Raw genomic sequence first — 27,096 nt, forward strand, 5'->3', positions numbered from 1 at the left:
ACCCAGAGTGTCTGTTTTGGGTAAATAAAAAGACGTCAGTGACATTATTGTTTAACGAGTACAGAGTTTTTGTTTTGGAAGATGGAAAAAAGTTCTGGAGATGGTGGTACAGCATTGTGAATGTATTAATGTCAATGAACTGTACACTTAAAATGGTTACAACGGTAATTTTTATGTTATGTAAATTATACCACAGTTTTTGTAAGTGAGGAAAAAGGGATGACAGTGTTTTTAAAACCAAGAGATATGGAAAGAGAGATAACGAATCACAGGTCAGAAACTTCAGCTGTGATTTTCTTTCATATATTTCTGGATTTTCTTTCTTATTCTGGATTTCCTTTCATATATTTCTATCATAGAATCACGTTTGCATGTCTAGCTACCTCTGGAATGTAAGATCTTTGGGGGCAGAGGCTGAGTACCTCTGTCTTTGACTTTGGTTGAAAGACAAGAAGGGGGTGCCAGGAAGTACGGGGGAGTTCCAGCCAGTGGCCTTTAATTCAATTATAAAATAACAGACCCTGTCATCGTCTGCTGGCAGGAATTTGGTATGAAGCTTAAAGACGACTTGGAATTATTGAAAAAGGAAATGGGCACAAGAGCTGATCAAAAGAAAGGAAAAGGATTGTCCCAGGGTGACATGGCTCAGGCGGAAAATGTCTACTTGTTGCATTGACATAATTAGTGGTATGCTTTCCTCCGGCTGTGCTCAGCAGCATGCTACTAGAAGCAGAAGCAGACTAGCTGGAGGGTCCCGAGTTGGTAGGTGAGAAGTGACTGCAAGGAAGCAGAGAACCGAAGGTGCTCATGGGAGAGTAGTGCGCGTGCTTGATGGTGAGACCCCGTCCAGCTAGGGAAACAAGTGAGGTCGGGAGGGAACGGACAGGTGGAAGGAGAGACCAGAGAGCTAGATGACGTCCAGGAGCATATTTTGTGGGGGTGAAGGAGGTTTGGCGGGAATGAATGAGTGAGAAACCTGGAAGAATAAAAGTTTGAGCTAGGAAAATAGGGTATTCGAGTTCAGAATTTTGCAGGTAAGATGGTTCCAAGGTGATGATAAGTCTGGAGTTTTGCCTCGGAGTGGACGGCTAAAGGAAAATGAAGGTGAAGGGGGATGACGTTGAGTACGTAGAGGAATTGTCAGGTCAAGGAGCTGACGGGGGAGCCGTCCTCGTGGGGCTAAGAACCGGGAGCTACGGCCCTGCACTGAGCTTCCTGTTGCCCTCTGCCCCTCCTCAGCAGATAGCTTCTCACTACAGGCAGGAGAGGAAATGGCAGGAAATAACGGGTAAGAAGTGAAGCATGCCACTTGGTAGAGGGCTCTGCGGCTCCAGAGATGCACGTGCTTCTCAGAGCACTGGTTCAGCCACACTGCTGCCAGCCCCATGGCCTACAGTCCCAATTGCTCAGACACAGGCCTTGAATTTTTTATTGTTGATATTCAGTGCTACTTTGGGACACCTTTGAACACTGTGCACTGAATATAGAAATAAAGCTGAGATAAGCTAGCTTTGATCTGCCCCAGGACAGGATAGTCCGACTTTTGTGGTTGCTGAAATAACGGAAATTCTCCAAACTAACACCCTACTTCATTCCTAAACTTCAAATCACCTGATTAAAATCTTAAGACTTGAAACATAGGTTTAAGGCCAGTGATTCATTCTATTCACTGTAGAGTTCTAGTGATTAAAAAACTATCCTATTCAGAATATTTGATATTGAAAACATTCAGTCCTCAGTTAAAATGAATTATATTTTACTTTAAAAAGTGGAAAGGGTCATCCGACTCTCTCCTAGAGACAACAGTCAGAAAATGCCCCTATGATTTCCAAAATGCCCCCAAGAAGGTAAGACCTTCCCACTGAAAATTCTTGCTGTAGACAAGGGAAGTAGGAATGAAAACTGGGTGCAGATGTGAGAGAGTGGCGGGCTCAGTGGGACCTGCGAAGCGAAGGAGAAGGGAGGAGACAAAAATGACTCCCTGGTTTTTGGTGTTTGGGGACTGAGGGATTGTGGTTCTTTTAACACAGGAAGAGGCACAGGATTGAGTGGGGTGTTCAATTGTTGCCATAGGACTTTTCATTATTTAAGAATAATCAGCAAAAGACACAAAGTTTCTTTCCGATTATATTCCCTGATTCTCGCTTGTTCTGCATGCTGCTGAAACCTCAAAGCCCCAGACAGCCCCTGTTAAAGCACTTCCGGTTGTTCCCAATGACAACCACTTCCAATATCATCTGGAGAAACAGGCAAGGCTGGTGCTACTGTCCCTATTTGGCAGGTGAGGAAAGTAATCCTGGAGCCTTCATGTAGCCTTCAAAGTTGTCATTACTCTCCATCTCCCAGGTTCCGTTCCGGTCCCTTGTCACGGTGGTTTCTGGTTACCGTGGGTGTGCGGTTGATGTCAAGGAGCAGGCTGGATGCTCCATTTTCTCAGCTGCCTGCGAGTCTCCACTTCTGAACTGTCCTACATGACTCTTTGTGGAAGCCCTTTGGTGGCTCTTAAGACTGAGAAAACTCATCAGCCATAAACCAATCTTTCTAGGTTGTAAGAATGTTTCTGGAGACCACACTAAAAAGTGAAGGTGTGGGTCTTTCAAGAAGCTTGGGTCTGAGAAGAAATCCGGTGGGGAGGGGAGGAAAATAGAGGCTCGTCTCTGGAGCCTGCATTCTCAACTGGACAAATCTGCACTTAAATCTCAACTTCATCTCTTAAGAGCTGGGTAGGCAAGATGTAGGTAACCTCGGAGAGGACCTCAATTTTCTTATATGTGAAACAGGAACAAAATAGGTACATCCTAAGGTCTTAAGAGTTAAGTGAGAAAATATGTGCAAGGGAGGAAGAAACTTTCCTTTACCCATTTAGGTTCTCCAACTAGTGGAATAACCAAATTGACTTGAGATAGATTAACAAGAGAAAATAACTCTAATTACATGCACATATATGGGAACCTCACATACATAAGAGGGTCAGAGACAGAAAGGGAAAATGAGGTATATATGACATTATCGGGTAAGGATGAAGACCCTGGAGCTTCAGAAGGAAGGAAGTTAATTTGCAGGACTATAGAGAGAGCAGATGTTCAGTAACTAGAACTTTACCCTGCCTTCTAGGTAGAGATCATAAAAGTTTATCTCATTATGAGCAAGGCCCCGAATTTAAATTCTTTAAAGAAGAGATAAAAGTTTCTCACAGCCTGCAAAGTCTCAATTGCCTTCAGCTCAAAACAATCCACATACCAAACAGGCACATCTTGGGGAGGCCTGTTCTGAACCCCTTCATATGGAAAGTCAGTATGGTGATGGCCACCTAATTCATGCCCTCCCTTTCTTTTCAAACCACATCTTTCCCTCCCTCCATGCCCACTCCTTCCTCAATACAGCTGAGGCTAAAATCAGCCCAACTGCTCTTTTCCTGTTGAGTTATTTATAACCACGGCCACCTGTGAGCAGTCTGAGACGGAGGCCTGCTGCCCTGGGGTTTGGACACTGACTGGGCTTGTGTGTCCCCACAATCTGGGCTGGAAGGTGGTGGTATAAATAGTTCACACTGGAGACGCCTCTTCTTTAGAGAGAAATGCTATGCTTCCTAAGCTTTCTTCTAATGCCGCAGGAGTTTTCAGCCTCGGCCCCGATGTTTGCTGTCTGCTGACGGAAAAGTCTTCCTCAATTTATGGTACATACCTCATCCTTCTGAAGTGCTGGTTATGTTCAAAACTCTGCCAGAAAAGGTTTGTATTTTTCTGTAGGTACCAGAATGGAAACTCGCTGTTTTTTTATGTCTCACAGGAAAGCATATCAATTTCAAAGAATGTCTCTTGGTTTTTTCATGGGACATTTAATAACTTAAATCTTCTCACGGCTCCTAATATTTTTGCCTGCTTTACTGCAATTTCTCTTGTGCCTCATTAGTTCATGAATTCTGTTTCCCCCTCATCATTAATGAGCACCAACTCATATTTTCAGCATCCTTTATTATTCTTCAATTTCCTCCCACACTCTTCAAGAAAAGCCAGACCTGATGCCCTGAAGCTAATGAAAGGTTGAGATCACAGTAATCAGTTGGTTCCTGTTTGTTTGTTTTTGTGGTTCCTGTTTTTTGAGAGGTTGCTCTGTGTAAAACCTATCTTATTAATAAAGGATAATATTGGTAACCATTAAAAAAGGACATAGAAAAACCTAAAGCACTCAACATAAATATTTGCTAAATAAAGCGTAATGTTAAAAAGGGCAATTTGGGAATATTCTAGTTTTCCTTTGTTAGTGAAAACCTGTTTAACAACCTAAGTTTCTCACCCTTTCTTTCCCTCCCTAGCTTTATTGAGGTGTAATTAGCAAATAAAATTATATATTTAAAGTGTACAATTGTGAAAGGATTACCACAATTAAGTTAATTCACACATCTATCACCTCACATAGTTACCTTTTTGTGTGCTTGGTAAGAACGCTTATCTACTTTTTTAGCAATTCTCAGTATATGTGAAAGATTATATGAATGGAGCCACTTCAAAACAGAGTGAGAGCTGCCATTCCAGAGAAGATGCTTTGCAGGTCTTCCTCCTCCCACCTTTGGGATCTTTAAACTGGGTTAAAGAAGCTTTGGGCTGGGCCTAAAGCAACAGTGTATTCCAAACAACTGTTGGCAAAGCTAACCAGAATGCAAACATTCTGATTAATGAACTAAAAACTAAAGACATTTTTTAGAATTGACACTGCCATATATAGCTAAAAAATAACTTAGCTTATTTGCACCTATGAAATTCTGTCCTTGACTTATTGACACTAATTGCAAATTTCTTTCTTCTATTCATGTAATTCTTCTTCCCTTGCCTTCACCCCCTAATTGGAACACTATTTGGGTGTCTGCCTGAATTAGTTCTTCCCAAATAGCTCCTCTTTTGTGTCTCAAATAAATATTCATTGCCTCTCATGTAGGCCTTTTTTTTTTTTTTTAGGTTACCATATACGATACAGTATTGTTAACTATACACACCATGTGATACATTAGATCCCCATAACTTATTCATCTTATAACTGAAATTTTGTCTCTTTGACCAGCATCTTCCCATTTCTCCCCACCCCCTGGCAACCACCATTCTATGACTTTGACATTTTTTTTTTTTATTCCACATATAACAGATCATACAGTATGTGTCTTTCTTTGTCTGGCTTATTTCACTTAGAATAATGTCCTCCAGATTTATCCATGCTGTTGCAAAGGGCAGGGTTTCCTTCTTTTTTATGTCTGAATAATATTCCTGTGTGCATATGTATGTGTTTGTATCACATTTTAAAAATCCATTTATCCATCCACTGGGCACTTAGGTTATTTCCATAGCTCGGCTATTGTGAGTAGTACTGCAATGGACATGGGAGCGTAAATACTGATTTTGTTTCCTTTGGATGTATACCCAGAAGCGGGATTGCTGGATCATATGGTAGATCCACATGCAAAAGAATGAAATTGGAACCCCCATCTTACATCTCTCACAAAAATTAACTTGAAATAGATTAGAGACTTAAATTCATAAATCCATAAAGACTTAAAACCAGAAACCATAAAACTGTTAGAAGAAAACAAGGGAAAATCTCCTTGACTTTGGTCTTTGCCATGATATTTTAGATATAACACCAAAAGCACAGTCACCAAAAGCAAAATTAAATAGATAGGACTACATCAAACTAAAAAGCTTTTATACAGCAAAGGAAACAATCAACAAAATGAAAAAGCAACCTATTGAATGGAAGTAAATATTTTCAAACCATATATCTGATAAGGGGGTAATACCTAAAATATGTAAGAAACTCATACAACTCAATAGCAAAAAATAAATAAATAAAAAATCTAATTTTCTAATGGGCAAAGGACCTGAATAGATATTTTTCCAAAGAAGACATACAAATGGCTAACAGGTACATAATCAAAACCATAATGAGATGTCACCTCACACCTGGCAGGGTGGCTATTATAGAAAAGACAAGAAACAACAAGTGCTGGCAAGATGGGGAGAAAAGGGAAAACTCACATGGATGGAAATGTAAGCTGGTACAGTTGTTACAAAAAACAATATGGAGAGTCCTTAAAAAATTAAAAATAAAATTACCCTTTCATTGAAGAATTTTCAGGTGTTTGACATATATATATATATATAGATATATATATATATTCTTCAGTTCAATCATAATTTTTCACTTTCCTTCACTTGAATGTTAATATTTAAGATCCAGTGTTTGATTTTTTAGTTGTATGTTTAAACTATGTTGATAAATATATATGCTCTACTTACAGGTATTCCCTCAAGGCAATGTTATCCGAATATGGGTCCCTGATTGTTTTTTGTGACCCTTGTAATTCATTAATAGTCATACAAACATATTTGGATGTACTTATGACCACCAATGACTCTAAACAAAGAGAAACACATTGATTTAAGCCCCCTACCACCATGTTACCTTGTCCAAGGGCATGTAATCCAGTTCATGAATAGGTTTGTTGTTCTTGTTTTTCAGATGTTATCCTGTAATTATTATCCTGTATTATACCGTGAAAATGTTTACCTAAATATTCCTGTTTAAATATATTATTTTTAATAATTGCTCATATATTTTTATGTACCTCTTAGCAATTTCCTAAACCTTATTTCCTTATATGGATTTTACCCACAGGCAGCTTTCCAAGCCTTACGGCTAACTCTGCAGCTGACAGCCCCTCTCCATGACATCGTGGCTTACCTCTTCAGTTTTGCTAAACTTGGGAACCATCCAACATATTTTGAATTTCCTCTAAGTCCTAACCCTTTAAGAGGTGACTGGGGAGGAAATGAGGGCATCGGTAAGTGATTAAAAGTGACTAAATGCCCTTCGATATTCAGTTAGAATTCTACGAAGCTTTTTTTTTTCTTTTTTATGGTTTTATTGAGGTATAATTGACAAAATTGTTTAAGATATTTAGAGTGTGCAATGTGATGATTTGATACACATATACATTGTGAGATGATTTGCTATCTAGTAATGACTAAGAAGCTCTTAATACTTGGAAAGACAGAATTAAAATGTTTTCTCACAAATGACAGTGATAAGAAAGGGAAAAGGAAAGTCTCATTAAACACTGTCTCCAAGCTAATTCCACATTTACAGGTTAACTACAAAGTACACAGAGTCAGGAGTGAGGAGGCCTGGGTTCTTAACCTGCCCCTGCCGCTGGGTTACTGGTTGCTGGACACATTACTCTCTGGATCTATGTTTGTACATCTATAAAATGGGGGTTATGATACCTGTCTCATAGAGATGTTCCATTGATTAACATTTTTGTAAAAATTCTAGAAGGGTATATGAGCTCCTACTACATATCAATGTTATTTTCACTGCCTTTCCCTTCCTAGCCTTTGTGAACTAATATGGCAAAGCCAGAACTAAACATTCACCATCAGGAATCTTGCAGGCTGGCCTTGGTTAGCTAACAGTGGCCTGGTGGTCCAGTGGGAGAATGACTGAGGCTTTAGTTCTATCTGCCCAGTACTAATCCATGAACTCTAACTTAGCACTAGGTTCTGAGATAAATGCAGTAGGTAAATTAAAGACACTGAATGCTTAGGAAGCTGGGTCTATAAGAGTCAGGGGAACTGATCTTGTTATTTTGATAATTTGACTCCCATGTAAATTTTGTCAATAGTCATATAAATATTAATTAATAGCAATATATTATAACATAGTAGATAAGGATTTTAAAGTATGAGAATAGCTAACAGAATGTGGTAATACGCCTGTTTAAACATACTGGTCTTATAAAAATAAATGTAATATAATCTGAATCTTTTTCTCTCTGGATGGTGCACAAAGGAAATACGTTTGTGGAGATTTTGACTGGTTTGCTGGTGAGTTTGCTAATGCACAGCAAAGGAATCTATACACACTCAGGTGGAAGACACAGGGAAAGGTCTGAGTGGTGATCCGTGCGGAATATTGATGTCCGTGTCTGAGGAGAGGCAGCAGGAAGAAGGGCCAGGGCTGGTGCCGCACCTCAGTTCCTGCGGGATGAAGAAGCACAGAATTGTTGCAGAGTAATGAGCTCCCAAAACTACTAGCAAGTCTCCAATATATGCATCAAGAGATTACAGAAGTTCCAAAGCAGTCTTAGATTTTTTTCCTTTTACTAACCTGGGACTGTTGTAAAAAGTGGTTGAAAACAAGCTCAGATGCTTTTAGGAGAGCTGCCTGATGTTGGGAGGGTATAGGGGCCAGGCTTCAGACCAAGGATAGGAGAAAGGAGGACGGGCCAGGAAAAACGCCATCCCTGCTCTCGAGATGGGTAGACAGGTGTTACATGGAGAAGAAATAGAAGCCAAGATAGAGCCATAGCCATGGCTCCGAAGGAAGTCCCTGCACCAGAAATGCTACGGCAGCCGGGAGGGCAGAGCCTGCAGGGAAGGTGATGGGGGCGAGGGAGGGGGTAACATGTTCTCACTTGAATCGTTGGAGAGAAATAGGAGGAATGGTCCTGGCAAGACAAGAAAAGGACATTGACAAAAACAATCCTCAGGACTGCATGTGGCCAGTCCAAAGAATGGTGAACCCACCGGAGTAAAACTGAGCAACAGTGGGAAATGAGGCCAAATTGTTGACCTAGAATTCAGGATGAAGGAAATTGGTTTCTTACTATTTATATGCTTATGAACCGGAAGTCATTGAAATACATAGGCCCAGACTTTCTGAGGTTGCAATTAGGGACACGGCACTCTGTCTTGTTGCCAGTAAAATCATTTGTGCTCCAGAGAGAATGTGCAAAGTTTTGCATACTCTGCTTTACTTAAAATAGATACAGAGCAAACTGAACTAAAAAAAAAAAAAAATTCCACTCTAAGATAATCACCTTTTTTAAAAGACGAGTCCGCTCCTGGCCTGCAGCCCAAGGAGACAAGGAGAACTCAGGTGAAATGATGAGACGGGTCTGTTCACATGCTCACTCAGCTCCTTTCAGCCATCTCAGTGCTATCCGGAGTTCGAGAAAATGACTTTTGTAGACTTACATGCTTTAAAATATTTTTTAAAAGGACACTGGATTTCAGTTTCGGTCCTCTCACTCGACTGAGGAAGCAGCTTTTAGACACTAGTTCTAAAAGGTCTATCTATCTCTGTGACCCCTGCCAAATTCTCTCCTTCCTTTAAAGCCAGCAACTGCCTTCGGAGTCAGCATGAAGCAGAGGATGTAATCAGAGTGTGGGAGTTTGCATTGTGATTTCCTTGTAAAGGATTAGCAGGCTAATTAAAGCCCAGGTACTACACATTAAAGGTTGTGTTTCAGGAACTCCTGAGACAAAGTAGCACAAAGAGAATTGGCTCTGAGTGTTTGTGCACAGACAGGGCCACTGTTATTCATCTCTTTTACTCTGTTTTCCCAAACGGGACCCTCCTGGGGACAAGGAGAATAAAAGGCTCATTTGTTTCCTAAAGTACCCTGGCTCAGGGTCTACTCCTAACCCCACCACATGGACACCATCTGCCCCATCCTCACCGACAGGCTGCCTTACCTGCCCCTGCCTGCCACCTCCCCTTCCACCATGCAGAGTGGCCCACAAAGAACGAGAAGCCTGAATGAGGATCATAAAATCAATAAATAACAAAGAAAGAGTAGTCCCCACCTCTATGTCTACATTTTAATGAAAATGACATCTATCAGCACAGAATAACTTTGCTGGGAAGTGATCGTGTACAAGTGTACACACTTTACTGTATCAACAACAATGGAAAAAATGTGAAGAGAAAAATCACTTATAACCCAAACACTCTAACAAGTGAAATATTTTTATTTAAGTTCATTCACTTCTAGCCTCTGCCCAAATATGCTTTACATTTATATTTTACAGAGCTTTATTAGTCACAGGGTATATATAACTTTATACTTTTTTATTGTCATTGATAAGGATTATAAACCTTTTCCTCTGGTTGCTGGTTAACCTGATTGAGTGTATCACCCGTAGACAAAAACGCTAGGCCTTGAACAAATCCAGCTCACTGACCACCCCCCCTACCATCCACCACTAAAGTTCTTGTACAACTCCCTCTAATGTGATTCCTCTGGTATTGGAAATTTCTCTCTAACTGAACCTGACTATCAGATTTATAAGAGTCATAAAATGTTTGATGATTAAATCTAATTCATTTGAAGCTGGAGAAATATTCAAAAAATATTTTTCTGTTGTGCATAAAACACCAAATGGATATGAAACCGGACCGTGTATCTTTTCCTAAAGCCAAGAGCATATAGTGCAAGTATTAGCAACCATTCTCGATCCTGGTTCTACCCTGATCAGGCTCTCCTAGACAGTTTCCTCACTCCCTCAATTCCTTTAACTTCAATGCTGGACATGTGGGGAGAGATCCAGTACCAGACCAGACAGGGTAGAAGGCTGCCCAAGTCTGGATGACCTGTTGAGATAGAGTAACTCCCAAAATGCCTGTGGGTCTCTCATCTCATTTCTGCCTTGCGCTGCATATCAGGCACAGTGATCAATTTCCACAATTCTTCTCTCCCTGTAGCAGGAATGCCTTCTCAAGTAGAAAGCTACTTCTGTCCTGCAGGGAGTTGATGAGCGGTTCAGATAAGCTGACCTTTTGGTAACCCTAGAAATGTGGCCCCACCCACCTGTCCCGCCAACGCTTCCTGAGGGCTCATCATTTTCTTGTGTTCTCGCATTCTGATCAGCTCCTTCCCTGGGCCATAATAGGAATGCTAGTATAGCCATCTCAACCCAGCATCGAGTGCCACAAAAGGCCCCTAACTTAAATTTCCATCCCAAACACATATAAATCTATTTATACCCAGCCTACTTTTGAAGTAAGAGTCCAAGAAATAAGCCAATTTAGAATTCCCCATACCTACTTCATAAATGATGAGAATCTAGAAGGGTGTGTTTGTGTGTGTGTGTGTTTGTGTGTGTGTGTGTGTGTGTGTGTACATGAGTACACATATGCATATTTTTGCTCTCCTTGGATGGCCTTGAGTCTCCTTTAACCCAACAGTATGAGCCAGTGACAGAGAGGGCTGATTTGGATGGCACAGCTATGAGAAAGGAGTGCTGGGTTATCATCTGTGGTAATTTCAAGCCCCTAATAGGTGTTCTGAGGCCTATACTTCCCATTCCTTGTAATTTCTGTTTTTCAATCTATTTAGAGATCTGTAGCCTTGTACATTTTAAATTTTCTTTCAAAATCATGTTCTTATTCTGCCGAAAAGCAAAGCAAGTTTTTATCTTCCTGAGGGAAGAAGGAAGGAAGAAAAGATACATCAGAACTTGGGTTCTAGAACATAAGGCTTTGCTGGTCTTGCAAAACATATAATTAGTATACTCACAGAGAAGAAGAAGTCCATTTAGGTAGAAATTGGTTTTGGAGGTGAAATGATGGTTCACTGAGTAGCTGTAGTAGCCTGTATTTCTTACTAGCAGATTAAAATATTGTCCAACTTCTAGGGTCTGAGCTTCGGGAGCTGCAGAAAATGATTGACAGCCTCCACAACCCCCAAGACCCCGCCCAGGTCTCCCAGGCACTGCACCTCAGAAAGGAGGTTATGTTTCTGCAGTTTGACGCTGCAGTGAGGCACCTCATACGGTAAGGGCTGGAGCCCCAATCCTGTCTAGCAAATTGTGCAGAGCAGGTGTTTCCGAGTGACCGTCAAGGGAGGCCACCTTGGCAAGATGAGGTAACAGGCTTAAAATAGCCAGAGGCACAACCTGATTCAGAACACCGCGGCTACCAGACGTGTTCTGACACAAAGGCTGTCCATGCGGAATGCGTTCTTCTTGGATAATAATAGTCTTGATTTTATTAAATGTGATTTCAATACTGTTTTTTGTTTTTTTTTTTTTTTTTTTTGGCATGACCATTGCTGCTTTCAATTTTCAAGTTGTTTTTTAGGGGAAGAATATTTTTTATGCTTCTGAAGATGATTCTTTCTAAGAGTTTTGGATTATTTTCAGCCCTTAATTACCTCTCAAGAGAACAGAATTTTCACTGCTCTTCTGAAGCCAATGGAATTGGCTACATGAGATAAATTTAGTTAAATTTAGAAATAAATTTATCTCTGGCCTTGTAGATAATAAGTACTCTGCATACAAAAAGAATGTTTGTTTAGTGTATTAATCATGACCACTGAGGAAAATAGTTTGGATTAAGAGTCACTATGTTTCCAGTATAAATAATAAGTTTTGTATGGAAAAGGAAGAGATCGGGTCTGAGGGTCTCTCCTTACTCATAAATTGTCAAAATTAATTAACTTCCTTTGATTAATTCCCTGTATGAGCATTTAATCAATGAGGGGGACCTCAGAGGGCAATCCTCTGACCTGAGGATTATAACTACTTTTCACCGTTAGTGTGGGCCTCAACAGAGAATGGAAACGTGGTATTATACTGACCTATGTTTTCTCTTTCTACTCTGCATTTTCCTTACTCTGAGCATCAGGGGACTCTGGACTTAGAATACAAATTCAGCAGGACAGAAAATAAAACTAAATTGTTTTCTTTTTGTGGATAAACAGCTTTCTGAGTGATAGCTTAGTCCAGCAGGTAGGATGTAAAGGCTCTGATTGTCAGGATGGCCGTTCATTAGCCCTCTGGGCTTTACAACCCCAAATCAGAATTTGCAAGGAATTTATATAATAGGATGAAGAAATAGGACTATACCCTACAAGTTCTTTTTGGATTTCAGCCATGTGAGGTTCAGCTTACTACTGTTTTTCCTAAGGGAACTACTCTGCTTCCCTCAGGAATTGCTTGTGAGGCTTTCTTTGTCCTGACACACTCAGTCTGTAGGAGTAGAGAGCACTATGTCCTATGTCTGGTTTCAGTATATTCCTCAGAGGACTTCAGAGGGAAATGCTCAGGTTGGCATATCTCCGTGAGTCCATTCATTGCATTTCTTCAGGTCTTTTTTCTTCCAAACTCTTGGTCCGGAACAGGGGGAGAGGTGTTGAATCACAGTCAGTAGCAGGCCAGAATCAGAACCTAGGTGCATTTGACTCCAAAGCCTGAGAACTAGGATGGATGCCAGGCAGCAGTGTGGGTAGAAAAGGGGACTCTGAAGAGAAGCCCCCTACTAATGCTGTATAGCCCAAACCCAAAAGGAATTTCAGGGTATAGACCTATTTCTTCACCCTATACAAATTTTTTGCAAATTCTGACTTGGGTTTTCAGAACGTAGAAGCAGCAGAAAAAGAGAAGCTGAACAGTAAATGTCATCCCTCTTGCAGATTTTACTTAATGCTAAACCTGCAAACAAGGAAAAATCCTCAGATAATCAAAAGAGAAAGAAGCTTGGGCAAGTTTCCTCGCGCTTCCCAGAGCTCAACAACTCTGAGCAAATGTGCATGTTTACCCCAGGGAACTTTCTGTTTATGTAAACCAAAGGCATTTCCAGAGTTTAAAAAGAAAGAACTGAATTCCTACCTAGAACGAGAGCTCTGTGCTTCCATAGACTTGGGGGAGGCAGGGAAGGATGTAGCTCAAGGACAACAGGACAGTGGCCCCGTAGTACCATCAAATATCTGGCTTCTGCATGGACCAGCTCAGGTTACAGGACGGATGCATGTTTCTATGCACAAAAGTTTCGCTTGGTCCTGGTGGGCCTGCCCTCTACCAAGCTCAGGCAAGGGCCTGATGGAAATTGCTACTGTCCTCCTGTGGCATAGGAATCATATCATCCACCAACCACAGGAGTTATTTATTAGCCAAAGCAAGAAACGCCTGAGGGTTGAGCTTATCTTTAATTTCAAGTGAATTAATCATTTGCACTGAAGGCAAAGGCAGTGTTTCTACTCAATCTCATCTATTTAAGTCAGGGGTTGGCAAACTACTGCCACAGGTCCCTGCCTGATTCTGTGTGGCTTATGTGCTAAGGATGGCTTTCACATATTTAAGTGATTGGGGAAAGAATTCAAGAAAATAATTTTGTGACACATGAAAATTATATGGAATTCAAGTTCCAGTGTCCGTAAGTGAACTTTTTTTGGATCACAGCCGTGCCCATTTATTTATGAATTATTTCTGACTGCTTTTACCACAGAGTTGAATAGTTGCAACAGAGACTGTATGATCCACAAATCTGCAAATATTTACCATATGACCCTTGAAGAAGAAGTATGCCATCCCTCAATTTAAAGGATTGATTTGCTTTGCAATTCAGGAATGGAAGGAGGAAAAAAAAAAAAAAACCCTTAAAAGTGCTCTATAGAACAGAATAATATATGTGGCATGAAAAATGCCACTAATCCAAATGTATTGTTGATATGCAGAGTGATTATGGTAAAAAGGAGAAACTTGAGGAAACATCCTGAAGGCATAACAGCTTACTGATTTAGAAGCACATCCTAGAAATTTAGGAGATCTTCAAAGAAAGCAACACTCCTTCTCAGTCCATGAATATATGTTGGTTTTGTTCCTTAGTTCTTAATTTATTTTTATGTTCATCTAGCTTAAGTGTCTCTAAACATGCAAATAGTAAAGTGTACTTCAGGGTCATCTGCAGATTTCTGGGAGATACAAAGAAGGCCTCATGTAAGCTGGGCCTAGCTCATGACCATGATCCTGGTCTCCAGTGTTGATGAGAGGTTGAGTTACAACTTTTTGTCTACAGTCATACCACCCTGAATGTGCCCGATTTCGTCTGATCTGGGAAGAGTTCTAACTTTTACCTGGCCTCTTCAGGCCACTTTGCGGTGTTTTTTCATTTTTGTTTGTTTTGTTTGTTTGTTTGTTTTTCTTTTTGATATCCTTGCATTCAGGAACGACTCTAGCACATGCCCTATGAATTCCCTGGTTTGAACCAAGTTGCCTGGGATCATGCTATGGGTAACTCTCACACACAGGATGATTGGCATTCTAGGAAACCCTTGACTGCTTATTGACTGTAAGGTGACTCAAGGGTAGCAGAACAATTTAGAGAACTTGGTGCATCTCTTCCAGTATTTTGGTGGGCTGCTGGAGAAACCTGACTTTAATACACACTGGCAGTTGGCGGGTGCACCACTGGCATGAGCAACATGCTGGCCTTTCATTCTTATGAGTTTCCCTGTATGTCGAGGGTTGCTAACAGGCTGCACTGATTAGCCCCCCCGCCCCCACACACACACACACACACTAGAAGGTACAATCCAGAGTTTACCAACGGAGGGTCTAAGTGAATTGTCACAGAAACTTATGAACCCTTTTCAGTAATTTCTAAAGGCATGATGAAAAAGACACATTTGCCCAAAATCTTTGCAGGTAAAGAAAATGTTATTTCTTTTCTTATGTTTGTAATTGGAATCATAAAAACTGAATGAAATAAAGGAGAGAGGGAAATGGTTTGGGTTGAGTTCCCACCATGTACTAACTCTACAGGATAGGAATCATTTTCACGATTTTACGAATGAAAAAATAGAGATTCAGAGAAGTTGCCTAAGTTGCCCAGAGTCACACAGCTTGTCATAGCAGAATTTACATTTATATAGTTTGTCTGACTCCAGTCCTATTCCTCTCTTTATATCATGTTTCTTCATCTTTCCCTGCAGCTCAGAGCTTGGGATGGAGACCTATGTGGCTTTGAGTTAAAAACAGAAAAATGTTTAATGGATATTTGGTAGAAAAGTCTTTTAAAATATGAGATTTAGGGAGAGGAAAGAAATAAAAGAGGTTCTAGTGCTAAAAAAATTTACCTTAAGACCCCTTCCTTTACATATTATTACATTGTACAGCTCCCTGATAAACAGTTCTATTGATGGAGGAGATATGGTCTCTACAAAGAACAGTGGTCTAAACAGAGGAATTAGGAAAATGAGAAAAAGGATATCCGGTGATGTAGTCAGTTGTGACACCTATCATTTGACTCTGTTCTCTCTTGAGAACAGTCTCCAGGAATCTGTAAAGTAACGGACGTAGTATGTGCACAGAGCTGTGTTTGGAGCTCTTAAACTCTGCCGAGAATTGTGATTATTTCTGCCACTGGGTAGTTACAAAGTTCTGCACAAACTTGCCAGGATAAGAGAGCAGCATCTCAGTGTTCTGTGTTCTTTTATGTGATGGTCAGTCAGCTGCAGCCTCAAGAGGAGACATAGGAGAGACTTGGGAAAACAAAATGTATTGTACTCACAAGTCCTAGAAACAGGAGGCATGCCATACCACACAGAGCACCTAGGAAAGCATCTATGTCAGGAGCAAAGAGAATGTTTAGAACTGCAAAGGCAAGGCAGGACAGGGTGGATTGTATAAGACAGGCAAATTTGAATAATTGTAGGGGACTTTGGTCTATAGGAGTGGTCTCGGCCTGTTAACTAGCCCTTGGATGATTAAGGTAGAGGAATATGGACTCTCCAGGTGTGTACTCAGATAGAAGAGATATGGCTCTGGATTGATTAGTTTGCATATCAAAGGCATGTCCCATGCTGAGTCCTTTGCTATCTCTTAGAACTGGCTAGCTCAGGGAGGGAAAGTCTCTCCCCTGCCAGAAAGGGTTTTTGAAGATGTCAAACATTATAATAGACAAAAGAAAATTAAAAATATAAACAATACAGTCAAGGATTGAACAAGTGAGATGTGAACAAAATTGAACCCAGAGGCTGAGAGAGAAATAATTCTGAGTATTGGACAGAGAAAAGAGCGGGAATGACAGGAAAGGAGCCAACCAGGGAGAGGCCGTGCTGGATACTTACTGGGTTTCTGTGCTCTTGATTTGGGATGAAAATAGTGTTTCCTTTAGAGTATTCTGCCTTTTGCTATCATTGTTTTAAGTAGATATATACAACCTATATGTGCCGTATGAGAGGTGCGCATGTAGAAAGTGCCTTGGGAGTTTAGAGTGATAAAGAATAAAATTCAGCTGAGTAAATTTAAAGATCTAATTGGCTTTATTAAGCAGTTCATGAATCAGGAAGCATCCCACCTAGCAACTAGAAGGCACACGGAAGAGCTGCTCAGAATGGAAAATTTTATAGGCAGAGAGGATGGGACTAAGAAATGTGAGTGGATTGTTTCAGGCAAGGACACCTCCCCTTAGAGGAGGCATGTGGTCTTATAGACAGATTACCTCACTAGTGGTGATCAGGAAATCTCAGACTGGTTAAAATTCTATTCCTGGAGAGGCTGAAACTGCAGTTAGGTTAGTTATTAAGTGTTGGTTTAGTGATGTGACTTAGCAAAAGTGACTTCATTTTGGCCTATTATTGTTATTTTAACAATTAGAAGTTCAGAAGCAGGTAGATAACGAGCTCTGCCTCAAGGGGCCCTACTGAGCTGAAGGTCAGACCCATCTTTGCTTCTCAATTTTTGGCACAGTGCCTCGTTCGTAGCTGGTGCTTGATACATCGCTGTCACCTGGGTGTTGAGCAAGTCATGGGGCCCTTGGTAGGGCCCATTGAGAATCTTAAGAAAATATTTAAGAAATATGAAAAATAGGGAAAAAATGTTTATATATCTGTGAATGAAAAGGGAGCTCTGATTGTAATCTCACCAGTTCTGGTGCCCCAAAGTAACCTCACAGGGTAGGTCTTGGTGTGGTGTCACCCGGGCCTATAACTTCTTTAGTAAAAGGTTTATCTTTGCTTTAAACAAGCTCCATCCATTGTTCTTGTGCTTATGGGTTAATACAGCTCTGAAATGCCAGAGTAATCCTCTTTTTCAGGACCCTTGGAGAGGAGGTATAATCACCTTCAAGGGAACACATAATCGTATTAACTATTCTGTAATCTAATCATAGAGATTTCCCCACCTGGATTTCTTCTGCCTTCTCTCCCACTTTCATGTAATCTTCCTTACTTCTTTCCCTAATTCCAATTCTATAAAAAGAACTGAGAAACTGTCATTCACCAGAGTATTTGAGATCTTGCTTCCTGAGATGTTGTTACTTTGGCTCAAATAAACTCATAAAAATTTTCTATGGGTTTGAATGTTCTTATGTTAACATGTCCATTGAGCAACTCCGAGATCCATCCTTGAGCTATCGGAATAAATCAATTATTTTATCCACTGTCTCAGTATATAACAGTACTCAGCTATCGTTCGTTAATTTTGATGAAAATGTGAATAGGGTGGTGTGTTTTTTATACTAGTACAACAGTTCGGTGTACAAATTTAGAGCTCCCTTTATCAGTCTTTGAACTTGAGTTCATAAGCCCCTACTTCTGCTGATGGCAAAATTGTTAAACTTTCCAATTCCATGTCATTCAGCAATATTTAGAGTTTAAAAGTGGTGAGCTTGACATTTAAAATTAATTCAAGATTATCCCCATTCCCTTTATTGTAATTGCCTCTTATTCACCCTGTTGATAAGGAAAGGATTCTGCCCTGGGATTATGGGGATGGCTGAACACATGGCACTAAACACTGGACAAATGAGATAACAGCTGTTTATTAGTCACCTATACTGACAGCCCAGGGGAAGAGGACATTACGTGCCATTCAGGGCCACAGTGGAATTGCAGCTGGGAACAGAGCGAACAATCAGGGGCTGTGGGAGGAGGCCTTTGTAGCATCCAGAAGACCTTGTACTTGGTTCCCATAGAAGGATGCGATTGGTTCATTTGAATAATTTTGTGGTCTGGCAGTGTCTATGTAAGAAACATCCAAACATGTAGAGGATTTGTATTAAGAATTTTTTCGAGTCAGACTGATGATGTATGCTGGGGAGCAAGATCTCAAATGCTCTGGAGAATAAGTTTGCAGTTTCTTTTATGCATTTGAAATTAAGGAGGGAACATACAGAAGATTCCATGGAGATGGGAGAAAGCAAGGTGGGGACTGGACTATAGGATAGTTAAGATTATGTACTTTTTTGAGGGTGGTTGTGTATTAGAAGGAAGAGTCTGAAAAAAAGCATCTCAAAAGTGTATTAACCTAGATGCACAAGAACAATAAACAGGGCTTGCTTTAAAACCTTCGCTAAAGAAGGTATAGGCCTGGGGCGTGACTACCCACCATGACCTGCCTGTTAGTAACTTATGATTTATTATACCACCCTTTGTCGTCCGTACAGGGAGTTAAAACTACTACTAAGGGGCAAGCAGGGACTGTTCTTGGTCCCTTTGATAAAGAAGTTTGTTTGACTAGGGGACCCTATCCATGGAGGCACAATGGGGAGGGAAACTTGTATTTAGGCCATTCAAGGCAGCACACATTATTGGACCTTGATTTTAGGTCTCATACCATACCTTTTCCTCCTTCATTCCTCTCAAGAGGGATCCAAATTCCTGGAGGTGCTTATAAACCATACTGATAGTCAGGGAGGAGTGGCCAACCTCACCCACCTCTGTTGTGGGTTAGCTGGTCCATCCCCAGATCTCTTCTGGTTGGCCTGCTGCTCAGCACCCTGTTTGGCAGCCACTTGAGGAGGCTCAGGCACTCCCAGGTCTTTCCCCTACACGTTGATTGTCTAGGAGTTTCTGGGAGCCTGTCTTATTTCTATCAGTGCCAACATCTCCCTTAGTCATTGTCGATCTTCCTTTTTATGTCTGTTTTATACAGCCTTGGGCCAAGCCCATGGAGGATCCAGGCAAAAGGTCCCTTCTAGTCTGAGATACCCTCCTCCCAACTAATCCTGTATCAGGATTTTTTCTTTGGCATCCAATAGATCTAAGCTCTAGAAACTGTCTTTTCTTGCTTGTTAAACTCTTATTTCCTTCCAGGCAAGAAAGTCATTGTAATTTATCATGCATACTTCCTTCTCTACGATTTATGGTAAAACTTTCACGCTCTAGTCTTCAGGATTTTGGGTTATTGATATGCAAAGCCAAGTTTTATTCAAAACAAAACAAAAAGCTTTCTCTCTCAACCCCCAGATTTTAATTATTTAATTAAAAAATTTGATTTTATACATCAAGAATTGTTGTCTCAGCTATTGGTCTTAAAATAATCAACAATCTTTATCTTTGTTCTAGAGCTACAGCTGAATAGCGTAGCCACATGTGGCTATTTAGTGTAAAATTGTAAATTAATATTGATTTGGATGAAAGAAAATTGAAAACTCAGTTCCTCAGTTGCAGTAACCACATTTCAAGTGCTCAATGCGGTTAGTAGCTATCATATCGGACAGTCAGATATAGAACATGTCCACATTGCAGAAAGTTCTATTGAGCAGTGCTAGTGTAAACTGTATCTACCTTTCCCCGTGTGAATTGTGAGACTGAAGGGCAACGTGTCCTGACAGGGTGAGGGATAAAATAACAAAAGAAAAAACCTGTTAATATCTTAAAATGTTATCTTGCTACAGTAACTTTGAAGAAAGTGTTGAGCTTTAGAAGCGTAAGTAACTGCTTTTAATGAGATTCCCTTCGTGTTTTGGTAGAAGGACATTTTTGGCAGCTGGAAATGCTCCTGCCTACCAGTCTGTCACAGACGGCATGTACCATGGGTTGCCACCGCTGAGTAGCTCTCTGGTGAAGAGCATTTTTGCTTCACAGCTCCACCTGCCCCAGCCACTGGGTCCACAGAGCCTCCAGGTGCGTTCAGAGGTATTGTTATACCTATAAAAGAGAGTGTTATGCATAGGGAATTTTGTCACTTTGTTTCCATTTGGTTTAAATTGCAGGGGCTCTGGACCTGGTTTCATAGTGTAGCGGTTAGCACACCTTCTTTACACCAAGAAGGTCCTGGGTTCACTCCCCAGTGGAGCCAGGATCCATGGTCTACGACCGTGCCATCCTGAACAAGCCCAATGTCTGATCTTGGAAGCTAAGCAGGGTTGGGCCTAGTTAGTACTTGGATGGGGGACCACCTAGGAAGACGAGATGCTATAGGCATAAATTAATTAATTAATTAATTGCAGGGGCTCTCGGTGCTCTAATGCACTTCTGTCTTAGTTGGCTCCCCTTCATTTACAGGGTAGAGCAGTCTGGCCCTGACAACCAGCTGTTATTCCTAGTCAAGGTTTTTGCCTCCAAACTGCTCAACAGGCTAATTAGGGCAACAGTGTATCTGCTCACAGCTGGTAGCAAAACCAACACTTGATCTTTTTCCTTTAATAATATAATAATGATAGTAATGACCATACATCAATTAGGTCAGCAGCTGAGCTGAATAGCCCTACTTATAACATGTGTTATCAAATGTACCCCTGTCGGACAGCGATGTGGAGAAGACAGAGGCCTAGGTGTAACGTTGTGGCATTGACTTGGAGTCATTACTTAGAACTAAAGCACAATAGTGATGAAGGACAAGTTTTTGAGATTCCTAATATTGAGAATATTTGAGAAAGTTTAGTTTATTGATTATAAATATGTCCCACTAGTATTATATTATTCTGGACCTTTCGAACACTCCTGCCGACTAGTTACACTGAAGTCTTAAGTACTCTCTGGTCTAGCCACTTTCTGTTAAATATGATTATTACTCTCTTCTCTACATCATCAGGGACTATACATCAAGAATTATTTCTATGTAATAAATAAATCACCCACAGTATTTAGGGGTGCAGACACAAACATTCTGTTCATGTACAGATATCTATCACTTAAGGACACAGTACAGAATTATCATGTTTATTATCCGGCTCTTTAGGCATTCGTGTTGTTCCCTTGGAGAGCATTTCTGGAAGATGGAGGACCATTTCCAGTTATGAGTAGCAGACCAGATACCTTGGAATATAATATGCAGGTAAGATAGGTCTTCCCGCCTGTCATGGAGAGCACTGAATGCAGACTGCAAAGCAAGTGTCATTGGATCCATAAGTCAAATCCTCCACACTCTAGCCAGTGTTGAATAATTTATGAGATAAACAGAATGTTTTCTAATGAGGCTGTAAACCCAGTGCCTGCAAGGTGAGTCATGTTTTCTTAAAACACAAGAGAATCATGGTCTCAGCTGGTATCAGCCTTTGCTGTAGACTCAGCCGAAATTGCTGAGAGAGAGGCCGTCGACTTCCAGTCACTCTCTGGGCCTCTTAGAGAAACACCCAGGCAGGCAGCTCAGGGGCCTCTGACTCTGACTCACCTAGGAACAGTAACAGAGAGAATTCTTTAAGCAGAACTCATAAGGAGAATTTCTTTCAATTATGTGTTCTCCCCCTCATCACTTAAGCAAATATTATCATGTTTTTGTTTTAAAAAATATAAAATATAGAAAAGTATTAAGAACAACATGAAAATCAATCATAAATTTTCTTTAAAGTAATATGGAGGTGGAGAGTAATGGGGATGGGGCAGGACTGCCCATAGATTGATGGTCCTTGGGGCTGGGTAATGGGAACTATTTTATTTGCTTTTGTATGTGCTCGAAATTCTCCATAAGTCAAAAAAAATTTTTTTAAGTAAAATAGTAAAAATGATTTTAAAAAATCAGTCATAGCCTCCCACTAGGCGACATTCACAGTTTACATTTCAGGTTTATTTTTTCCAGTATTCTCCTTATGCACACATGTGTTTATTTCTGTACTTTTAAAGGAAAATTGGTATCACACCATACATTTGCCATGTACAGACACCTCTGTAAGGCTGGGAAACTTGGATTTCCATGCAGAGCCAAAAGTCTTATATGTTCAAAGAAGACGTTGAGCTAGAAATGTTGTTCTGATTTCAATGGAATGTTTTAAAAGTTGAGAGGGCAGGGCTTGTAAACACAGTTACTTCTAGTTTTCTTCTCAAAAGCAATGTGTAAAGGACACATAGAAGTTTTCAAAATGGATGTTTTTGTTTTGTTCTTTTTTGTTTTTAGCTGTGCTTCTGTAAGTTAAGTGGCCCTGATCTCAAGGTGGCTCATGGAGAGCTGGTGGGCATGCAACTACTAATGGAAGATGTGCTTTTGAGCCACCATCATTTGATCACGGAAGGTGCCCCAGGACAGCAAGCCACACTAGACAAAAACACACAGGTATTCATGGTGAACAGTCCACATAATTGACTGATGCTGTATTGTTCCAAAAACCCTTCCTAGTTTGGAGAAGGGCTAGAGAGCCACGTCTCCCCACGGCCTCTCCCAATGGGTCCCAAGACGGGAGCAGCAATGAATCGGGAGTAGCCTGTCAAAGCTACTCCAAAGTATTTCCTTTCACAATAAGTCCTGCGATTGGTGGTATAGCCATTTATTTTAATTTTAAAAATAGAACGAAGGTTATGGGAGGTCCATCGAAACCAAATGGAACAAATGCTCCATTGCTGGCCGCTTTTCCATGTGAATCCCACATTCAGGACTGGAGTAGGAAAGGACCAGAGAGGGGTAAGATAATGACCCCTAATGAAGATCTCCAGCCTGGGCTTCTGTCTTTATCACTCAGCTACCCTATGGGCTCCTAGGCGAGCACCTTCTCCTTTGGACTTACTTGTCCCTCCAAAACTCTAAGTTAGCAAGAGTCACTAGCCCACCTGCGGTCATAACTTGAAACAATTCTGCATGTATCTTGGAACCAGATAGAGACTTCCCTGGATACAGGGTGAGCTAGCCGGTGCTCCTATTTAAAGAGCCTCCTTCCCAGAGCTAGCCTTTCTGAGAGATGTGTGTTCCAGCCATCTACATTTCCTTACCTTTCATCTACCCATCAGAAACTGCAATCTCTCTTCCTACCCATCTCACCACTGTGACCACTGTCATCAAGAGCACAGTGGTCCTTGTCACTAAATCCTCTGGAAATTTTTCCGTCTCCTTCCAACCTGACCCCTTGGCAGCATTTGACAGCGTGTCTTTCCTGAAGCCTCTCTTCTCTTTTGCTTCCAAAGCCAACTCTCTCCTAGTTTTCCTCTGACATTGCTGGCCACAGCTTCTCAGGCTTCCCTGTAAACTCCCTTGTCTCCACCAATCCCGAAAATGTTGTTGTTTGGGGGATTGTCTCACTACTACTACTACTACTACTACCAGGCTGCATTTTGACTCCCATGGCTCTAGCCACTTTTGTCTTGTGGGCCCTTTCCTCCATAAAGCAAACAAACACAAAATTAAAATCTATAGTTTACAACTATGTTAATATAAATAAAAATATGTTAATGTCACATATTAAGCCATTTTATTCTCTTTTTTTCTGATTTTAGAAGAAATTAAAACATTTTGTGGGGCCTGGGCACTGTGCCTTCTGTGTCTAATAAATAAATTCACAACGGATATTATTAACACTAGTATAGGCTCTAATTGAGATCTGTTTAGAATACTTTAGTTATTAATTTCCTTAATCCTCACAATAATTCCATGAGGTAGGTACTTTCGTTTCTCTCATCTTACAGATAAGAATACCAAGGGTTAAGTGATGTGCCCAGTCACGTGCCTCTGAGGAGAGGAACCCTGATGCCACCCCAACAGCCTTGCTCTGACGCTCCCTCATACTCTCATTCACTGTGTCCCCTGCTTCTCGCCCTCTCCCTAGGCAAATCTATCTACTTTTATGACTTTGATGACTTACACGCAGCCACTCCCAAATCTATATGTTCAGTCCAAATCTCAATCCTATCAGATTCACGTACTCAACCACCTTGTTCCAACTCAGAGACAGTGTGTCCCAAACTGAGCTCATTTTACTGCCCCCAAACTTGTTTGCTCCTTGGATATTCCCTGTCAGTTTACCACAACCCGCCTGGCTGTCCAAGCCAAAAAAGCTGGACACCCATCTTTGATTCCTCTCAAGTATACCCTTTAATCAGGCAAACACCAAGTTTTACTATCCTATTATTTTAATATCTCTCAAGTTTGTCTACTTTTCTCCATTCGTCCTCCTCACCCCATGTCCACCAGTCCTAATGATCATCATCTCCTCATCCGGAGCTATGCTCATAACCTCCAATTGGACTCCCTGTATTCACTCTTGCATCTTTCCAGGCAATATTTTTTATGCAAACCTGACTATGTCACTTCCATCCTATAACCTATCAATGATTAGCAAACGCCCTGAGAATAGAGTCCAAATGCCTTAATCGGAACTTCACAACTTGACTCTGGCCAGTATTTCTACCCTCATCTTCTTTCGCATTGTCAAATGCACCATGCACTCTCTCCTCTGTACCTTCATATAGTCTGGTCCTTCTGGTGGAAAACGTCCTTCTGCCACTTTATGCTTCATCATCCGATTAACTCCCACTTAGCCTTCAGGTTTCAACTTCCAAACCCCTCTTTTGGAAGCTTTTTTTGATTTTCCACCTTTAAGCAGATGCCACTCTGCCAATTAGGGTGCATGTGCCATAAGGAACAGCTTGTCCCACTAGCCATGATTTCAATTAGAGAAGTATATTAATCTTTTAAAACAGTTGAGGCTGGTGCAGTCACTCAGGTAGATGTAGGCACCCAGCTCTGCCAGCCTGGATATGTCAGCAAAGTGCCACCCTCATCCTTGTAAGATGAAAAGAGGAACAACAACAACAAAAAAGCTTTCTTTGGGGAAGATTTATCTTTTTATAAAGGAGGAAAATCTTTTCCAGAAGCCTTCCAATAGATTTTCCTTCTACCTTACTAACACTGGGTCACAAGTCTTCTTCAGGCCAGTTAGAGGAAAAGGAAATGTTTTAGATGTACCACCTGAATACTACAACAAAATTAGATGCTTCACCTAGAAGGAGCCCTTGCAAAGCTGGGTATAGACCAAGTAGTGCAAAGACCGAGAAGCGTGTTGGGCCCTCTGATTCTTCTCTTGATCATTTTTTGGCCCTGTTTCTGATGGATTATCATCGTTCCCTGACACCCCCACCTCCTCTACTTTGTTCTTTTACTTCGTCTCCTGTTCCTTTTCTCATCCTTTAAAACACTTAGAAAGAGAAGACTTCTCTTACTATGAATACGGTTAACCCTTGACCAACATGGGTTTGAACTGCGTGGGTCCACTTATATCCAGATTTTTTTCAATAAAAGTACAGTTGGCTCTCCATATTCCCAGGTTTCACATCTGTGGATTCAACTTAAGTTATATTCAGATTTTTAGCTGTGCAAGGGTCAACTATATATTAACAAAGTAAGTTTGGTTTAAAGTTATTTTTTATTTTAAGTAGTTTTATTTTATGATTTGTTTTATTTAGGACTATTTAACTATTCATAGACAATAGGAAACACTGGAATTTCTACTACCAGTGAGTTAGAATTCTGGGGTTTCTGTCTCATCTGTGCCACCAGCTCTTAGACTTCAGTCTCCAAAACTCCAAAGTGAAGGTGATGGACTGTCTCAGGGCCTGGGTCCCCGGAGTCGTGGGTTCCTCAGAGGTACCTTGGGGCTTTCTGAACACTAGGGGCCCAACTCTGTGGCCTTTCGGCTGCTTCCTCCCCATCACTGTGATTGCCTTGGTCTCTTGGATATGTTGGGCCACTGTGTAAGATTTCATTTAATGAAAGATTTCTGAGGATTAAAAAATCTGGGAATGCATGAGTTAGTTGATTGTTGAGGAGGTAGGCTACAAGGTCGAGAGGTTGCCAACTGTCTTCAGGAACTCACTCTCCCCTGGGTCTGGTTGGCCAGCTCTCCCTCTGACCAACCCTCTTTCTGGCAGCCACGCCTTTCTTTAGACATGTTAATAGCACTGATCTAGTATCTAGTTACTCTAGGTGGTAGTTCTTCTGGTTCCTAACCTGGATATTCTAGTGTCTAAGGTGCTAGCTATTACCTCATTGTTCTCTGAAGCCCTTCTTGTCATAACACCATGATCTGGATTTGCCATCTTCTTCTGCAAAGGAAAACTCCTTTTCCTGCGACTGAGATACTGTTGTCAGACTGAAGGATTGGATGCAGGTCCCTATACTGTCTGTCACTCTCTGGGTGGCCTGGCCCTTCTACCTTATACCCTGGCTATAGGAGAGCAGGGACCCGAAACCTTCATTCCAACCACATCCTCCAGGGCTCATAAGAGCCCCTCAACAAACTCTTATTTAAGAAAAACACCAGTGAACAAATGAACAAATCATCATTTTAAAGTAAAATTACCTATTGAATAATAAATTCAAATTAAGAGACATGTTCTCTAACCTTTAAAGGATAGGAGAAGGAACGGGAGATAGATAAGATAAATTTAAGTTTCCATTTACTTACCCATACAATTTAAGGCTATATTATTGCTCTACCATATGGGGAGTTGAATCTCAAGGATATTGAAGAGCGCTTTCCAGAATGCAGAGGCTAAACATGAAAGGTTTAATTTTTCAAAGGGAAATAAAATGTTAGTACCCAAGTAAAAGAGATATA

At 40.9% G+C, this 27,096-nt stretch overlaps 1 protein-coding gene across 1 annotated transcript in view; it reads left to right on the plus strand.

Annotated features, from left to right (window-relative positions):
* LOC107518481 overlaps window positions 1-27,096 on the plus strand; it is a 148,465-nt gene that overhangs the window by 86,628 nt on the left and 34,741 nt on the right. Inside the window, exons 28-33 of the mRNA XM_036220740.1 lie at window positions 3,614-3,731; window positions 6,667-6,832; window positions 11,469-11,607; window positions 20,308-20,461; window positions 21,519-21,614; window positions 22,671-22,826. Coding sequence (XP_036076633.1) covers window positions 3,614-3,731; window positions 6,667-6,832; window positions 11,469-11,607; window positions 20,308-20,461; window positions 21,519-21,614; window positions 22,671-22,826 — 829 coding nt within the window. The remainder of the gene's footprint in view (window positions 1-3,613; window positions 3,732-6,666; window positions 6,833-11,468; window positions 11,608-20,307; window positions 20,462-21,518; window positions 21,615-22,670; window positions 22,827-27,096) is intronic.

Source organism: Rousettus aegyptiacus, unplaced genomic scaffold (assembly GCF_014176215.1).
Source record: "Rousettus aegyptiacus isolate mRouAeg1 unplaced genomic scaffold, mRouAeg1.p scaffold_m13_p_1, whole genome shotgun sequence".
Lineage (NCBI taxonomy): Eukaryota > Metazoa > Chordata > Mammalia > Chiroptera > Pteropodidae > Rousettus > Rousettus aegyptiacus.